Raw genomic sequence first — 18,724 nt, forward strand, 5'->3', positions numbered from 1 at the left:
TAATTTTTCAGGTAGTGTATTTGAAACTTATGGCTTTCTTGCTTAAAAATTTCTCTGTGTAAAATCAACTTTTAAAATAAGGTCAGAATTTTAGCTTTCTCCATAATTAAAGCTGTAGGGCTCCAGCTATGTAGTTAGCCGACCATCTCAAAACCATGATGCTTTTTTTTAATATAGTGCCATATTTTATATTTCAGATTAAGTAATTGTTACCCTCATCTCTCCTCTTATAAATGTTTAATAAGGTCTCAAACTTAGAAGCTCTATTCCAGACCTATCTTCTGTGCCCAGTCTCAGATCTATAGATGTCTTTGTTAATCATCTAAAACTCAGACCAAATGTCTAACCTTTTCAGGTCGTCTTTTTTTCCTCTCAATTGTTGTGTACTTTCTCACTTCCCGTTGTTGCTCACATTCAGGATATGAGTAAATCGTATTACTTCTCATTGACAACACTTAAAATATTTCTTAAGCATTTCAGTCATTAGAAGGTTGTCTGGGCATAGTTTTTGGACACTTGCCTGATTTCTCTTCAGTCAAGAGGAGAAAAGTTACACCACAAACTTCTTTTGATGATACCATCTATTGAAATCTGGGGTGTTGGAGTTTTGGATTTTGTCAGTGTTTTGTTTGTAGGTTTTGTTGGGTTTGGGGTTTTTTTTGGTTGCATTAAGTTGAAATTTTCCTGATCTAGCTTTTGAAGTTGCTTCTTTATTGGACTATATATCCAGCCTGAGGCTACTTTTACACTAATCTGACTGATATGCCAGTGATTCCAACATTGTTTATTCATGTAAGTTATCTCTTCAAAGAAACATTTTGTTTTGCTGAATGTTCTGAAATGTTTTTGTAGTAAGGGCCATGTTAGGCAGTGTACCTCATGAAGGACCTCACTTCTCATTCGTTATTGTATAATATACTAAAGAAATGCATGAGTTGGCTAAACAAAGTCAACTTCAGACCTATTAAAGAATAGGTAAAATATGCTTAGTAGCAAGAAGGAAAGAGGGGAAACTTTATCATGGGAATAAGCAATCAGCTGTCTGCAAACTGACAGTTTGTCCTTATAAAACTGCTGTTTAAAGATATTTAACCTGTAAGATATGTTAAGGACTGTCTGGTTTCAGCTGGAATAGAGTTAATTTTCTTCTTAGTAGCTGGTACAGTGTGTTTTGGATTTAGTGTGAGAATAATGTTGATAACACACTGATGTTTTAGTTGTTGCTAAGTAGCACTTAAGGATTTTTTCAGTTTCCCATGCTCTGCCAGCAAGCAGGTGTACAAGAGGCTGGGAGGGAGCATAGCCAGGACAGCTGACACAAATGAGCCAAAGGGATATTCCTACCATAGGATGACATGCTCAGTATATAAACTGGGGGGCAGTTGGCTGGGGGCGGGGGGAGGGGGTGCGGGTTGCTGCTTGGGCATGGGTCAGCGGATGGTGACCAGTTGCATTGTGCATCACTTATTTTTTTTTTCTTGGATTTTTTTTGATTATTGTTTTATGATATTCCTTTTCATTGCTGCTATTATTAGTAGTATTAGTATTTTACTTGAGTTATTAAATCATTCTTATCTCAACCCACAAGTTTTACTTTTTTTCCCCGATTCTCCTCCTCATCCCACTGCGGGGGGAGTGAGCGAGCGAGTGGCTGTGTGGTGCCTAGTTGCTGGCTGTGGTTAAACCACAACAAGGATAGAGGGAAGGAAGGTTTGCCTTGTATAGCTGGCCAGAGCCAGGAGGAGATACCTGTACTTTAAAAGTAGCTGTTAAAGATCTTAAATGTTGCTAAAATGCTAACTCTGTTGTTAAATAGTGTTTAGAAAACTTCTAAATAACAGTATTTTTAGATTAACATATAGGAATTCCATCATGCCAGCAAAATCCTATTAGTTTATTATTGTAACCCTATCTCAAGTCTCCCATTTTTATTAATCTTAATGACTTTTTGGTTTTGTGACAGTTTCAGATTTTAAGTTTTGTAAAGAATGTTTCTGTGTTTTACTCTGTGGAACATTTGTCAAATCTGTTCACTGGATTATTAATTGATGGGTGATATTCTTGTTTTTGTCAGGCTTAGTTTTTATTAAAAAACCATACAAAACTGGCTATATGCATACAACAAAGACAATAAGGAGAATAAGACACTAGAAATACTTGCCTTTTAGTAATACATTTGTTCATAATAGTTGGTAGTCCTGTTTTCTTGGAAAGCATTGGTAGCTGCTGAAGGGAGCCTTACATATTTTCATTACGCTGGAGTGCATGTTAGATAGTTGAAATAGCCAGTGACTATCAATATCTGTCTTAATTTCCTTTTTCTAATATGCTTCATTTCAAGGAACTGTTATTTTGATTGAAAGACAGGTCAATCTGAAAGAAATTATAAAACTAGGTGACTTTCAAAGCACTGTAGTGTCTTTGAGCTTGTTCAGTGTGTTTCAGTGGACTGATAGACCTATGTTGCTGTCTATATTTTTTCAGTATGGTAAAGGAGAACCTTGAATAAAATGCAGCACTTGGCCAACTGCTCAAAGCCAGTCAATAGAACTTCTTGTACTGTTTCTCTCCCCGCTACCTTCCCTTTGGCTTTGCATCTGAAGGCCTTGCTAGAAATGATGCAGTCAGAAAGGGACTAGGAGTTATTTATGAGCTCTCCCTTTCTGCAGCTTATTTTTGGGGAATGCTAGAAAAGCAATAAACATACAAACAGAATATATTAGCTTTAAGATAGATGTCATGACAAGTGGTTTATGGTTCTCTTGGGATGTTATTGTATTGACATTCCATATAATGCTATGTACACAAATATAGTTTTAGTGGGCATGGATGATGCTTGGACTCGATTATCTTGAAGGTTTTTTCCAACCTAAATGATTCTATGATGCTATAGCTGTAAATTTTTTTTGTCATAAGGTTTAGGTTTGCAATTAAGCCTCACCCCATTTGCGTGCTTTTTCTACAGCCATAAAAGTTGGATGTGCCCCTCTGTCAGCTGACAGGTTCCTTCACTGAGAATATCTTTGCTAATGGTTTCTTAAGAGCCTTCTTAATATCTTGAAAATTTTGTTTTCTGTCATCTTTAAGCTCCAGTGAAGACCTATCCATCTGACAGGATCTGTCCCTGGCTTTCATTTCCCTACTGGGTTTCAGACATTGCATTGTCTGCTACAGAAGATTCCCCTGGATGCCTGTTATTGCTGCTTTTAATGTCTAAAAGAAATACATTGCCAGTAATCTTGAATTGTCCTTGTGACACCCCTGAAACAAGAACACTGGCAAGATCTAGAAGCCTGTCTTTGCCGTGTTAGTGAGTTTTGTGGAGTCGCCAGTGCAATCAAGACAGGCCAGTTAGGGGCTCTGTTCCATTGATTATCTCCCAAGAAATGAAAAAAGGTCTTTTTGTTTTTTAATAGGCAGCTAGTAAGTACTCGAAGCCTTTGCAATTCACCATTAAATCACCTGGAACAGGACAAGTAGCTTCTCTTTCTGTTTTACACATTGTCAGCACCATCACATTCAAATGTTGCAGTCCTTAGGCTGTCTTTTGGACAGTATTGAAAGCTAAAAGATTTGAAGGCACTTCTAGGTCGTCTTTCCTATTTCTTTTTTCTCGTTTGTTTCTGCTCTCTTTAAGGTGTCATCTCTAGGAGAAACTCTGCCCTGAAAAGTCAAAGAATAGGTATTAAAAAGGAAACAAGTCCAGCTATATAATATTTGCTCAGATGCTGGGTTAGTTTGCCTCTAACCAGTTTTCTGAGAAACTGCTGCATGCAGCTTTGGTGGCTGAGGAACATACCATTTGCAAGAAGCTCTTCCAAGAAGTTTGCATCAGCCTTTATTCTGGCACCAAGGAAAGTAATCAGTCTTACTTTCGTATAGTGGGACTGGAGAGGGGAGGGAAAAGGGGCAAGTATTGTTTCAGCTGCAAGTTCCTATTCACGTTAGTACCTCAACTTTTGACTTACTGAGACAGTACTTTGGATAACTTCTGGTGTCTTGTGGGCTTGCAGTTCTAAATGCGTCATTGTGGAGGACTTGCTCATTCCAATAGTAATGTTGCATTTAGATTCACCATCCTTCAAGAGCAGTGAAACCCAAGAATTGCTATGGGGTAGGCAGTGGCAGCTGGGAATAAGAGTAAGCAATATTCATCTTCCTTGCCTGGTTTGCCTTCTCAGCATTCAGTTCTCACCCCAGGTGCTTGCTCAGCAGAGTGTAGTTCCTGTTGGGCACCTGCCCCACTTACCTGGGGGTTTCTAATGCTTAGACCTGAAATAAGTAATGAGGAAAATCATTGCGACTTTTGGCTTTATCAGGCATGAATACATTTCATCAGACTTTTGTTAACCTTTGAAATTTCACTGTGTTTAAATTATGCATTAAATTATGCTCTTTCCTTTTTCCCCCCAACTCGCCAAAAGAAAACCATGAACAGCTCTCACTATGTAAGTAAAGAGAATATTAAATCACTAACAGCTGCTTCACAGCAGCAAACAGCAAATTGATCTGCTGATAGCGTTTTGGAAACAGTAATGATTATGTGCAGTTGATTGCAGTCCACTGAGAATGAAGTGGTGTATTTCCAGCATTAGTTATGTGATAATTATATGTGGTGCCTGTAAAAACAGATCAAGTTCAAGGAAGAGAAATCAGTTGAATCATTCTATGCCAGGATTCTTTTATTCTTGAAGAATACATTGCTACATGGTACTCCATAGATCTACGCATCTACTATTAAGTGTTGTTCTTAAATATCTAATTTCTTTATGTAATTTTGTTGAAACTCTGATCTCTGCCTTTTTCAGCTTTCTTCTGAAAGTTAGCTGTATACTTGCATACTACTGTTGTAACTGGTAAATCTGTCAGTGCAAAATTGTCAAGTTTGTCTACTTACTAAACCATTGTTCTCTACCTTTTGAAAATAAGTGTTTATCAAAAATTTCAAACAAGAAGTGTGTATTTTTTTAAGATTGCTGTTAAGCATTGATATGAAAATGTTTCATAGTTTATGTAAAAGTAATAGTTGCTCTCCTGGTTGTACGATTATCTGTATTAACCTATTTCTTGAGGGTTTTATTTAAATGGGAGTGGAACTGTGCTGCCACAGAGAAAATACTAGAGAAACTTGTCAACTAGATTCAATATACTGGAACAATTTTAAAGCAGAAGATCCCACTTGAAAGGCAAATTTTGTTTTACAGACTCTGTGAAACTGTTTGGTTTGGGGTTTGGTGGGGTTTGTTCAAACTTGCAAACATGTAGGAGAGGAAGTTTGTCTTGAATATTGTAGCGTTGCAGTAAACTGTGATAGTGAAATTTTATTAGGCTTATTAGAAATGAAAAAATGGGGTGGGGAAGAGGTTAGTGTGCTTCCTTTGGAAACAAAACAAAGACAGGGATTTTACCTTAGCTGTAATGATGCGAGGTCAGTACTGCCTGTTTTACATTACATGCTTTTTGTGTAGCATGTCAAAATGTTTTTAACAGATATTTTTAAGAATGATCCAGAAACTCTATTAAAAGAGAGAGTCTTGAATTTGCCTATCTACTAATTAGCACAAAAAGCACAATTGGTTTTGGAACCAATGAGTATGAACTTAAAAGAACTAGTATAACAAAATTAGTGTTTCAGATAAGGGAAACATAGTTTAAGCTCTTTAAATTATCCTGTGATTCAAGAACACATGTTCAAAAGTTATGCATGTTTTTCTAGGTTGACCTTAATAGGGAAGAATATCAATACACAGATATATGTCAAGGGTTAAATGCTGTCTTGAACTGGTACCAAAGGCATTGATGCCCAAAGGCTGTGGGTCATCTAACTGATTGACATTGGTGGGACAGTGTGAGAAATAATATTAAATGCAGTGAGAGAGGACTTGAAGCAAAATAACCACAAAATACGTATGGAACAAATATCTATGATTTACATGAAAAACAAACCTGGATAAAATAAAAAAGTGGCCTATTGAAACAAAAGGGTTTATTAAAATTCTTTATTTTTCAGTATTTGGAATACATTAGATTATGGTGCTAAAGATACCAGTGAATAGACAAGACGAGACAAAACCCAATGTTAATGCCAGTAAAAACACATCAAAGAGGAGTGGAGGTGGTTGGAGTAGAAATGGTTAAATGTGTTATTCTTTATCCCCTGCTTACTCTGTCATTGAAGGGACTGGATGGCTCTAAGCTTTGAAGAAAGTTTTGCATTTTGTTTTGGTTGGGTTTTAGTGTAAGAGCTTGGAAGTGTTGAGACTCAGTCTGGCTGGGACTGGGACAGAAACCAGGCTTCCTTGAGTAAACAAGAGTACTTGTGTGGCACAGTGCTTATGTCACTGTGATACGGATGAACTTTCATAGAAGTCAGGGCCAACATAGTAAATTGTTTGGTTTTTTTCATCCTTATGAAAATGATTGAGCATTGCTCTGTATTTTGAGCAAGTGTTTCATAGTCTGGCCTACTGGAAACAGTCTCCTGTTTTCATTGAAGTTCTGTTAACTTGAGACTGAAGAGATTTGGGATTTTAAGGCACAGCAATATGTGTGTTATCTCTACCTGATTTTTTATGATACAAAAATCTTATGTTAAAAATTTTAATTCTCTTAATCTTCAAAGGGAAAGCATCTCCTTAGAAACTTGTTCATCAGTCAAAGGAAAAGTTGATTTTCTCAAGCTACAGCAGAACATCAAACTGAGGTTTATTTTTTTGACGATATTTTGAAGTACTGTCAAATACATTAGTATTTATGCATTCAGTACTTCTGTACTTTACAGTAATGCTGTTTGCACAGAACCATTTTTTTTATTTGTCAGGGTAACAGTTTGTCTGGAGATACTTTGCTTTAAAAAAAAAAAGGGGGGAAGAAGAAAAAAAAAGGAGGAAGAAAACTGTGCTCCCTGGCTAATACAGCCTTAGACAAACAGACCAAAGGAAAGCAGTTCTTATGCAAGATGTTTGTGGGGTTTCTTGGTGGTTTTTTGTAATTTTTCCATTTTCTGGTTCCAAAGAGCTGTTGTGTTTTGACATTCTAGTTCTCATCTGATCATTGTAACATCACTGAAAATCTAGTAATTTTGGAGGAGCAGATCTTCGTGTGCTCTTCTGTATAAAGAGCTGTCATACTGTACAAAGTGAAACAGGATATTTCTTTTTTTTTAATTGAAATTTTGGGCAGGAACCTGAATACGTATGCAATGTTAGCTTACAAGAAGTAGTTTAGCATCACTCAGTATGACAGGTTGAAAGATGTTTACATATGAGAGCATACATTTCTTCATATTCTGTTTTCAGTAGTTTTGTAAATAGCAGTCCTGCTGTATCTTGCTAATCGTTCATTTTTTCCTAACTTGTAGTGAATACATGAATAAAAGCTACAGAATTTGTTACCATTTGCTAATTCTTTGCTACTGCTTTCTTAGTTATCAAGGTGTTTATTTTCTATCATTCTTCTTTGTGCTAAAGTGTATGAGAGCAGAGGGCATGGGAGAAGCAGAGGAGAGAAAAGATTAGATAGAATTTAGACATGTTAAAAGCTATACTTTGAAAATGTTTTGTTATGAGGCATTTGTGTAACTGTGCAGTGCATTAGCCATCCTTCATACCATACTGAATATAACAGCAATTTTTATACAACAGTGAAGTTAGTCCTATAAACCTTAAAAAATGACTATGGTAGTGTGCTGTATATTAGCAGGAAATTGGCGTAGCCAACAATAAGGGTACAAACTCTAGAGTATAAACTCTAGGTTATAGTGGAGGCTTCCTACCTTATGTTCCAGTTTTGTTCAGATGATATCGGTCTGATTATTATGTTTATTCAGAGGTGTTGAGAATTTGGAAGTGACAGTGAACTGTAGTTGAAGCTGTTCAACCTGTCTGAGAATTGGATAGTGCAGCTTTGAAGCTGTGGAAAAGGAAAACCAAAGGATATAACTGAATTTTAGGTTTTATATTCCTTCATTTCATAGATTCTCTTAATAAAATTTTGTCATTATTTTCTTTTCTTGGTAGAACTTTGTTTGATGTTTGAAAGTTTTGCCACTTGCTTTATGTCTGTGAGATCTCATCCTCAAACTTAGCCTGAAAATGGGTCTGTTTGCATAGATTGTGTAGAACTGATTCTGCTGAGGCTTTTTTTTGAGATGTACTGGCAGCAGAAGAGTTTTCCTCATTAGAAAAACAGATCCCAGTGTCTTTGTACACATCTAACGGATGTGACACATTTTTTAAAGACAAGTTCTAGCCACCCACACACTGAGAAAAGCAGGCACCAGAACATGCGCTCTCCAACAAAATACTGGAGTACATGGCTACCAGTTATGAAATGGGGAAGGTGAAGAGAGTAACAAGATAAAAGATTCAATTCTAAACATAAGTTGGATTTATTAATTGGATTTAGGCAACTGCTTGACCATGTAATGGTAGAAGGTATCTTGGGTCAGAATGAGCAGAATAACAGAGCAAAACACTGTGAAGAAAGCTTTTTTTTTTTTTTAATTAGCATCTGGGTTATATTGGTTGGGATTTTATAGTATAAGCATTTGTATCTTCTAGTATATATTCAAATTTATAGATGGAAGTTGAAAGCTGTGAGACTTTTAATGTATTGCTCATGAAATAAAAATGTTAAAAATGTAATGTTGAAGCTCTGTATTTTAAAAAGGCAAATTTTCTTCTTTTTAGGTAAGCTTCTGGGTTGTTAGAGAGATTCTACATGCACAAACTTTAAAAATAAGAGCTGAGGTTTTGAGCCACTATATTAAAACTGCGAAGGTAAGAATTTGGATGGTGGTGGGTTAGGGGGTTGTGGGATTCACCATGATGAAAGTTCTTATACTTAAGTTGGTCAGTTCAAAAATACACATGGGTAAATATTTATCTGATACTTGTTTTAGCTGTGGTTGTATCTGTTGACATGAATAGCTATTTGGCTTATGCATGTAACAAAGTTGTCAGAAATACTCACAGACCAAAGTCCTGAAATGGAAGCCTTTGTTTACAAAAAAATAGCTTAACTAAGGACATGCAAAGATACCTTATTTCAAATATTGTTTATTAGATAATATAATTTACCAGATGTATTTTCTAATGTTGGTTAAACCAAAGTGCTGTGTGTAGAATCAGTTCAAACAGCATCAGTCAGAACAGAAATATTTTGCTTGTTTTTTACTACTGGAAGGAAAGGATCTGTTATCTCTTAATCCAGTTGTGGCATGAATAATATCAACTTAATAGATATCATTCCAAAAATATACCTGAACTTGGAAAACATTTGAGAGCTTTTTATCTTGTGATATCTTCCTGAAAGCCTTTAGGACTGACATTCATAAGAAAAGGGTCAGAAAATCTTGACTTAGATGTAGATGGACCAGAGTCCTGGCCCTTCAAACAGAATGAAACTTATTCATTGTAGTGTGGAGAGGGAAGTCTTTCAAGTTTTTGCTGTCAGACGGTGACTGACTGTTACTACAGCTAACTTCTGTGACCACCTCAGGTTACCTGCAAAAAAAAGATGCAAAATTTCTGTTAATTACCTTGGTATTAATTTTGCAAATGCATTCTTTGTCTTGATATGCACATTTTTAATGAAGTAATACTTTATTTCTAAGGGATTTGACTATAAATTTTGGGCAAAGCAAGCTAATTTTGTAAGATTCCACAGGCTTTGCTCAATAATCGTGCTATGGTGATCAACTGTTAAGGATCTCTCTTAAATGTCCTTTCATATCTGGTGAGTTAATCTTCATCTCATGTATCTTTAAAAATTGGTTCTTGTTTTTTTGGTTGAAATACAAACATACAAAAATTTGCCTCGTGTTCCATGTCCCTCCATAGAAGGGGGGACGTTCACCTGTGTGGTCATTGTGGAGAACTGATCTTGGAAGGCAAGTGGGGTCAGGTTTGGTTAGTACTTGGATGGGACTTCCTAGTGCTGGGTGTTGTGGGCTCTGCTTTGGGCACAGCACCCTGAATGTGCCTGATCCCATCAGTGGACTGCAGACAGCAGTGTCTGCTGAAATGCTACTGGTTTTGAGACAGTTATGTGCTCTAACAGTTAGTTGAGCTTTGCATAGCTGTGAGTTGTAAAAATCACAATTACAAAACCCAAGAAACTCTGTGGGGCATTTTTTATATCTGTTAATTTACTTATGGTACCTATTATCTTGGCTTTGCTTACGTATGGCTGCTAACATGAAGTTGCTGCAGTTAGTGCCATTTGAAGGATTCTCTATTTACACCAAAGCTATTATCAAAGCAGCTTGGTGCCAGAGGTCACACTAATTAACTTTTCTTCAGAGAAGCTGTAAATCCACTCTACAGTGAATTCTTTGTGCTGACAACTATCTAGCTATTGTATAGCTAGCAGTCCTTTAATGGTATCTTATGCTATATTGCTTTATGCATGAACTAATTGGACTTACTAGTTGCATTCCGCTGAAGTTCCCAGACTATCCTGATTGGTTTTGACTTATGTTTCAATGCTGGTAGCAGCTAGGAAAGAACTTTTTTTAATCAGCTACACAGTCCTTTGGGACAGTGAACTTTATTACCTTGTTTGGGCATGGGAGGGGGAAGGGTTATTGTGTAAGCAGAGGGACAAATACCAGTTGTACTATTTGGAAGAATAGTAGGACTATAGTATATGACAACTATCCCTACCCCCCCACCTCACCCCACAAAATACTGATTGCCCTTTACACATGGTTATTAAAGAATCCTCCCAGAAGAGGATTAGGAAAGGGAAACACTTCTTCAGTACGTGTGGAAAGACTCTCGTTCGTCACTAGGCGTGCTGGGATCATAGGGTTCTGGGCACCCAGACTGAAATTGCTACTAGGGTGACCTGACAGTAAGCATTAAATATGGCATTTCTGAGTAATACCTATGAGGACTTTGTTCTATAAAAGGCTGTTAGTTTTCTGCCAGTGTGTTAAGAGGAGAGAGAATCATTTGTCCTGCTCCAAAACTGTTAGCCAGAAAACATCCTTGCAGTATTACTTTCAGCCTTCCAAATGTAAGGCCTCCTCTGATATTTGGCATTTATTCAGAATCAAGTTAGTCTAATTTTTTTGTCCTGTTATCTCATGAAAGGCCTCCTAATCAAGAAAACCTGGGTAAGCTGAGTTTCAAGGAAGAAAAAAGATTTCCACCATTTCTTGAATAGCAAGCGTTCCTTATATTATTGTATTGTTTCTAGCTGGAATCTGAACCTACCTTGGTGAATTTTCCGAATGGGATAAACAGAATTTGCAGTACTGTGATTGAGTATCCATTTCTCTTTATCAAAGTCTTTTTGTTAGGGGTAAAACCTCAGTTTGTGTGCTCTCCACCAAAAATCCCTGAATGTAGTTCAGATCTCTGGGTGCTCATAGCTATCAGAATAATTGATATTGCAGAAGAGCTTAAGGAACAGCATTTTCTTCCAGACCATTTTTAAGCTTTCATGACAGTAGTACCAGTAGTTAACTGGCCCAGGCAGACTGATGGTTTTGGAGACAGAGTGAAAGGAAAAAAAAGAGGGAGGGAAATTCCAAATATGTAAGAAAATGCACTTATGCGCAGTGTTTTGTAGAGAGTTTTTAAGAAAATTCTTTTACTCTGATGTCTTCTGTGTTCAATTTTGATTTCATTGTTCTTCTCCACTAGTTAGTTTTAGTTGTCACACCCCAAAAATTGTCTTGCAGTGAGAGAAGCACTCCAGATATGTGGCTTTTGAAATTTACCTCCTTGATTTTATCCTGCAACAATATTTTTTGGGTGCTTTGATGGAGCCTTGGTAGCTACATAAATCTGCAGTGCCAGATGCATTTACAGTATTAAGTACTGCCATGATTACATCATTCACAACTGGGTTATCCTTTTTGGCATGTTTTAAAATTCTGTTGAATGCTGAGAGAGGAATTTGTTGCGTTTGAACATCAAAAAATTTCTGGCTCTTCTGATTATATGTCCCAAGATGTATGCCTATATAGATTTTTTTTGAAGGGTTCTCTGTGGACTATGAAAACGGCTGGTACAGTCTAATCCAAAACTCTGTAGATGCAATAACAAAAAATTAGGAGGTACCATAAAAGTGGTGTGGGTGCATAGCAGTTCACTGTAACTAACTCTTCATTTTAGAACATGCAAGATTTCTTTGTTTTATATTGTTGTTTTTCTGTAGTCATTATTCACAGCACTTGGAATGTTGTTTATTGTTATTGTATATATTTCTGTCCTCAGAAACTGTATGAGCTGAATAATCTGCATGCTCTTATGGCAGTTGTATCAGGCCTACAGAGTGCTCCAATCTTCAGGCTGACTAAAACGTGGGCGGTAAGTGAGCAGCAGGACAATGGAGGGGTTTTAATTTATTCTTAGGAAAATATAACATTCTGTAGCTTGTTTTTAAGGATGCAGTGATTATTACAGCTACTTTTAATCTTCTTGTACTGTGTATATTATGTTTCTAGTGCCTTTTAAGTCTATGGTTTCCTGTTGAATTTTTTTCCATTCTGGCATAGAAATATTTTCCTTTGAAAAATAGTTCCCTGCAGATTCTGCTAAATGCAGAGGCTTCTAATTTGGCCAGAAGCTATTTTGTATTTAGTTGCTGGAAAATTACGAATGCCAAAGTGGGTCATACTTTAATCATTCAGGGGTTTATACTGTTGGAATCTTTTTTTGCTATGGAGAGCAGATGTCCAGAAACTCTTGATTCAGTTTCCATAAAGAGACTTGTAGTTTCTCTGACTGATAACTGAATCTAGCAATTTGCCTCAGAGTTTTCAGAATTATTTTCATAGTTAAAGCAACTGCGTTACACAGTATATTTGTAGGTCTGCTTTTGTACAGTTATGCAAGAATGGTGTTCTTTGGAAACATTTTTATTTGACATCTGGTTTTTCACTGGAATTAATATTTTTGTGTAGTTGTATCCTTGATCAGAAGAACATTAGGAATGACTTTTGCTTATTGATACCTCAGAGCTGAGAAAACACTCTGCTTGATTCAGCTATAGGTTATGTAGTTATCCAGCTGTATAAACAGATGAACTGTGACATTTTGAAGTGATAGAAATAATCAGCTGACTGAAATACTCCTGTGCGAGGGATCCATATAAATAGATCATTAAAAAGAGCTAAAAACTTCCACTGAAGACATTTCAATACATCATCTTATGTTACAAAAAGTGTTTCTTTGCCTAATGATATGAATGATAATGTTGTTCAGTTGATAAATGTTATCAAAATTGAATATATTTCACTCCTGCTGAGATACTAATCTAGAATTCTGGGCACATTTTGAAAATGCACAATTAAGTAAGATATTGTTTCAAAATACAGAAAAATATCTCTAAGGAAATCTTAATGAAGTTAACACTTCAAAATAAACTCAAGGAGAACTTCTGTTCTTCTGGTTTTGTCATGTCGATGAATTGGTGCCTCAACAGTTTTACATTATTGTGATGCCAAATTGATTTTTTTTTTTTTGAGGGGTGGTGGTGGTGCATGATTTGAAACAAATGTCAACTATAACCATATTAGTTACTACCATGATTATACCATTCAGAACTGCTAGTCCCCAGTTTCTTTTCCTGCTTGGTCAACCAGAAGTCCTAGTTTGCTCTTAGGATGATTATTTGTGTGCTGTTGGCATATGTATCATTTTTTAAAGTTTGCCCCCCCCTTCCAAGCTCTGAAATTCCAGGTAACTTCTCCCACATTTCTGCAGGTACTTAATTTCTCATACAATCCCAAGTGAGTGTGTGCTTTTTATCATCTTATATAAGCCTTTGCAAATTCAAGTTACAGGATAGCTCCTAGCAATGTGCACTGCAAGCTGATTCAGTTGTCTTTCTCTAGGAAGTTCAAGAATTTATAAACTGAAATAATTCTAAGCCTTTGGCCTTCTGTATATTAAAAGCAAGAAAAGACATGTGAAAAGGCACACTAAGCTGTTATTCGAGTCACCAAGTCATTTGACTAAGTTACACAGTAACCTTCCAAAACCTTCAATAAGGAAAGATTCTTCTCCGTTTCTGAGATAGTTTGCAGCAACCTGCAATCAACTCGACTTACGAAGTCAGGACAATAGCTGCAAGTATATTCGCTTCCTAAAAAAAAAAATAAAATAAAATAAAATCACCTTATATGGTTGGAATCTAGAGTTGAAAGGAGCCATTAAATATTTGCTTGGTCATCTAATGTTTCTAAAAAAGATGAAGTTCATGTCTTCTGACGGTATGTCTGAATATATCTGAAATTTGTTTCACTCATTGCCTGCATACCCTCTCAACTCTGGAGAATAATAAACGCTTCTAATACGTGATTTGCCCCATTTGAAACCTGAAAAGAATTACAGACCTTTCCAAGAAAGTTAATAGAATATTCTACTTCTCTCCATTTCATGTAAGGAAGTCTAGATGACCAGCTAGGACTTGGACAATGTAAGCAAATAATCATTAGACATGTGAAGTTAGGTGAGTGAATCCTGCCCCTCTCTACCAGTACCCTGAAACATCATCTTTCCTTTCTAGCATTTCAAAAAGGTTGTCTTCAGTGCTGGCACACTATAATTAGAAAGCAAAGAGCAGTCTGGAAGGCTCTGAATCCTTCCCTGCTACTCTAAATGATCATCCTTAGCTTTTATTGTCTCTGCATACATACATGTCTTGACTGTTCTTTGCATCCTTTGAGCCTAAGAGACAGAGGAAGGAAAATTATTTAGAAAAAGAAGCAGCTCCAAAACTGAAGAAATAACAGCTGGGTCCTTACTTGCCCTTGCAGAAACACTTTTAATATTGTTGGCTTTTCTGTACTTTTCTACATTAATGCAGCAAGTAGAGGCATGATGTGAATTGCACCGTGAGCACAAGGGAAAGTCACACAGGACCAACTTGCTTAGAGATTATTCAAAGAGCCTGAAATGATATATCGGACTTGAACAAGATTGTGCAAATCAGCATGTTTTGAGGAAAATACACTTAATTTCATTCAAATCTGAGTGTAGGCCATTACTACATCTGTTAGTCTTGTCTTACCTTCCAGTCTGCAAAACTACAAAACTACTTCCAGACAACAAATGGTGGCAGAATATTTTAGAATATTATTAAAGGCAAGCTGATCTAGGCTGGTTAAACTGGAACCATCTTGGAGGAGATAAACTTCAAGTCATGCCTGTTTACTGTTTCCTTGTCCTGGAACTGGCAGATGTGTGCAGTTCTAATGCACGTGAGATGCTGTTCATCTGAATATTGGAACCAAAGCTAAAGATGTAATTAATTGCTGGAATGTCAGAGATCAGTATGTCTTGGGAAACAATTAACTTTTTAAAAGTGACTTTCTTCTGAAAGCCAACGTTTAGTCTGGCGGTGTGTTAGCTGTCCTAATGAAGACTAGGATACAGGAAATATAGAGTAAAAAGAGCAGTTATTTCAATAGTGAATTTACAGAAGAGACACTTCTATCATGTTCACATAGGTTGATCTTTAACTGAAAGAGAAAAGGGAATATGCATAAAAATATAGCAATCTGACCCTTATAATTTTTGCACTATTGGATATCTTATAGGGGAACAATTGTGACTGGGACTAGAACACTGTGTCTTCTACCAAAATGTTCAGCAGGAACGTTTCACACCCTTCTTTCAATTCTGATTCTGAATTGAAATAAAACATTTAAGGTGGTTTTGCAGCAGTAGTTCAACTAGATGTTTTAAAAATATCTTAACTTACTTTCCCTGTCTTATAAAGAGAGCCTAGTTGCAGTTAATTCTGTCAAAGGAAGGGGCGGGGGGGAGGAGGAATGGACAATGAGGGAGATCCATGACTTAAGTTTTGTATTCAAAGTGGAAATTCCTGTAATATTTAAGAGCCAGTAAAATTGCTAGTTGGCAGAACAATATACACGACCTGTATTCAAGTCCATAATGCCTTCTGTAAAGAAAAATTGATGAAATCCTTACTTTTTTCCAGACCTTCAAGTACCTGGATATGTATATATCTGCATTCACTGTTTTTAAAATTGTAGTTTAGATATTTACTGTTTTGCTCTTTGGAAAGTTATTTGTTGAGATAGCTCTCAAACTCTCAAATCAAGAATAAGAAAATATTTTGGAATTTGGGGTTTTTTTGAAGCTGGCTTAGTATAAAATTTCTCAGTGTATCTGACAAAGAAATGTTAACTTATAGATAATCAGAGTGAATACATTACTGGTTTTAAATACTGTGGATGTGGACAGCACATGAAATTGTGATGTGTGTTAGCTAGATTAGTCTTTTGGTAACTTGTATTATTTCAGAGGGAACCTCCAGGACACCAAAGTTTTACCTAGTTAACTTTTTAAAGGAATAGTTTAAATTTAACAGCCAAAATAGGTGCTTCTCTTTGTAAACTCTCCAAGTACTCATCCTTAAGGAGTAAATGCTATAATTTTGAAGCAGTTGTATTTAAAAAACAAACCAATAACAACAATGAGGGTTGGAGGTGGAAATCCATGCTTGTAAGAGTAAAAGAGAAACCATAATGATCAAACAAGCTCAACTGGTTTTGCGGGTTTTTTTTTTTCCCTAGTTACTGAGTCGGAAGGATAAAGCCACCTTTGAAAAGTTGGAGTATGTTATGAGTAAAGAAGATAATTACAAAAGGCTTAGAGACTATATCAGCAGCTTGAAGATGACTCCTTGTATTCCCTATTTAGGTAAGTTGAAGTATTTCTAGTGGCAAACACTAATTACACAAACACCATCTTTTGAGCATTCATGATACTATTTCAATACTTCAGTAAAGAATTTATAGCCACTGGTTGATTCTGGATACTCTGTATATGGCAAGAAATCACTTCACTAGCTTCAGAAAGAAAATACCTATTAAACCTCACAAACACTTCAGGTTTTACATACAGTATCAGTTTTCTAGGAAATTATTTTCCCATATGTTGTATAGATGCACTGATTGGCTTCTGGAGAAGTACTTAAATTGTTATGCCTGCTAGCACTCTTAGAGGTAAGTACTTGACTATTATAGTAATGATGGCTTTTAATTTATGAGAAGCTATAAATCACTAACCTTTGAGATAAATAAATGTAGACCTGAGGATTTGGAACATGCTAAAATTTTGAGATATTGCTGCATTTAATTATATTAAGGTGACAAGAGAAACTGGGTTGTTATGACTGATTCAGCTTTATGGAATAATTGAGTAAATTATATTCCTGTGTGTCTGAAAAATAGATAAATATGTTTAATATGTATTGGTTTTGTTGCCAAGCTAATCTAGTGTTACTTAATGTCTCAGTTTAGTTTGTTTAAAGTGATAAGTGTACTTTTTTTTTAATGTAGCTTTGATATCATAAGATGTCGGTAGTCACATAAAATTAAGGAAATGTTTACCCATTTTTTTCCTTTTCCAGAAAAAGAGTCAATGTTTTTTCAGATATGAGTTGCTCTTACACCTAAATTCAAGATGACCTCCTGTGGTCACTAAGGCTTATTGAACTGTAATCTCTTTGTTCCTGAAGTGTGATACTTCCTTTTCTCAGCTGGGCTCTTTATCATGATTAATAACTTGACGGTCGTCTTTATGCTGTGATCTGTGTGTCCGTCACAATATTATTTCAGCTGCTTCATAGCTTGATGTGAGCAACAATACCATCATTCATGTTAGAATCTAGAATGATGCTTCTAAAATGCACATATTCAGGTTTTGCAAAATTGAATTTTACGTGCTTTATACTTGAACAGAAAATACTATGCTATGGAGAACCAATAATAATTTTAATGACAAATAGTCCTATGGAGTTCCTCATTCTGTCTTCATTTTTTGCTTCCCTGTTACATCCCTCCCAGAAACATCATCTGTTCCAACATGATCTTAATAGCTGTTGGTTTCCTGTGTTTTCAAGTGTTCAGATGTTGGTAATTGTGCCTAGAATGGAAGAATCTGCATGAGTGTATTTTGTCTGAAGTGCAGGTGTGAAAATTGCTGGTGTGGCATACTATCACATGCTACCTTGTTTGTTGACATAGCTGTTAAAACTAGGTCTGAATTAAAAGGGGCAAAAAAGCCAAACGTCATGTGATTAAACACGTAATTTTGTAGCTTTCTCATAATGTGTACATGTATAATATATACTTACTGTATATGGTTCTGAAATGCTGTTTCTAGCTTTCCAGATGCTTTTTACCTATATACCATGATTTTTGAAACATGAAGCCAGGCTCAAATTGTTTTCTTGCCGATTATAAAAGTCCCAAGCTAGCATGCTGTCAGATACTTTAAAATCTCAAGGTACTCTAACCCTTGCTATTATGGTCTTCTGATACTTAACTGCTGTACAGAGAAATCTTTATGATATGGTGTATTTTTCTGACACTTTAAAAATACAGCCTTGCTATGTGCAAGTGTATATTAAAAAAAAAAAGTGAAATGTTGGTAAAAAATGCTTTAAGTTTTGTTCAGTTACAGATGTTTTCCTTGATACATTGGCAACTTCTTGTCTAACTTTTGCATTAGAATAAGCTTTGGGCTTGATTTGATAGTTTGTTGAAGTGAAATGTATACCTCTCTTCTACTTAGAAATGCTCTTTGCTGTGACCTGCTGTAGTTAAAGAATGTGTTGTGACCTGGTTTCATATGATATCAATTCTTACTAATGACATGAAGAATGTCCTCAAGCCTTTTTTAATTCTCCAAAGGAATAGCAAATGCCCAGTGGTGCATTTGCTCTAAAATTA

At 36.1% G+C, this 18,724-nt stretch overlaps 1 protein-coding gene across 9 annotated transcripts in view; it reads left to right on the forward strand.

The window, feature by feature from the left end:
• The window catches only part of RALGPS2 (Ral GEF with PH domain and SH3 binding motif 2), a 128,440-nt gene that overhangs the window by 50,980 nt on the left and 58,736 nt on the right, over nucleotides 1–18,724 (forward strand). For 8 of the 9 annotated variants that reach the window (XM_069789682.1, XM_069789678.1, XM_069789679.1 and 5 more), the window contains 3 exons: nucleotides 8,691–8,780; nucleotides 12,231–12,323; nucleotides 16,562–16,688. In XM_069789682.1, the coding sequence (XP_069645783.1) occupies nucleotides 8,691–8,780; nucleotides 12,231–12,323; nucleotides 16,562–16,688 (310 nt within the window). Of the gene's footprint in view, nucleotides 1–4,424; nucleotides 4,449–8,690; nucleotides 8,781–12,230; nucleotides 12,324–16,561; nucleotides 16,689–18,724 lie in introns of those variants that run through there. The other variant, XM_069789681.1, reaches the window with a different exon arrangement.

This window comes from Haliaeetus albicilla, chromosome 8 (assembly GCF_947461875.1).
Source record: "Haliaeetus albicilla chromosome 8, bHalAlb1.1, whole genome shotgun sequence".
NCBI classification, from domain to species: Eukaryota; Metazoa; Chordata; class Aves; order Accipitriformes; family Accipitridae; genus Haliaeetus; species Haliaeetus albicilla.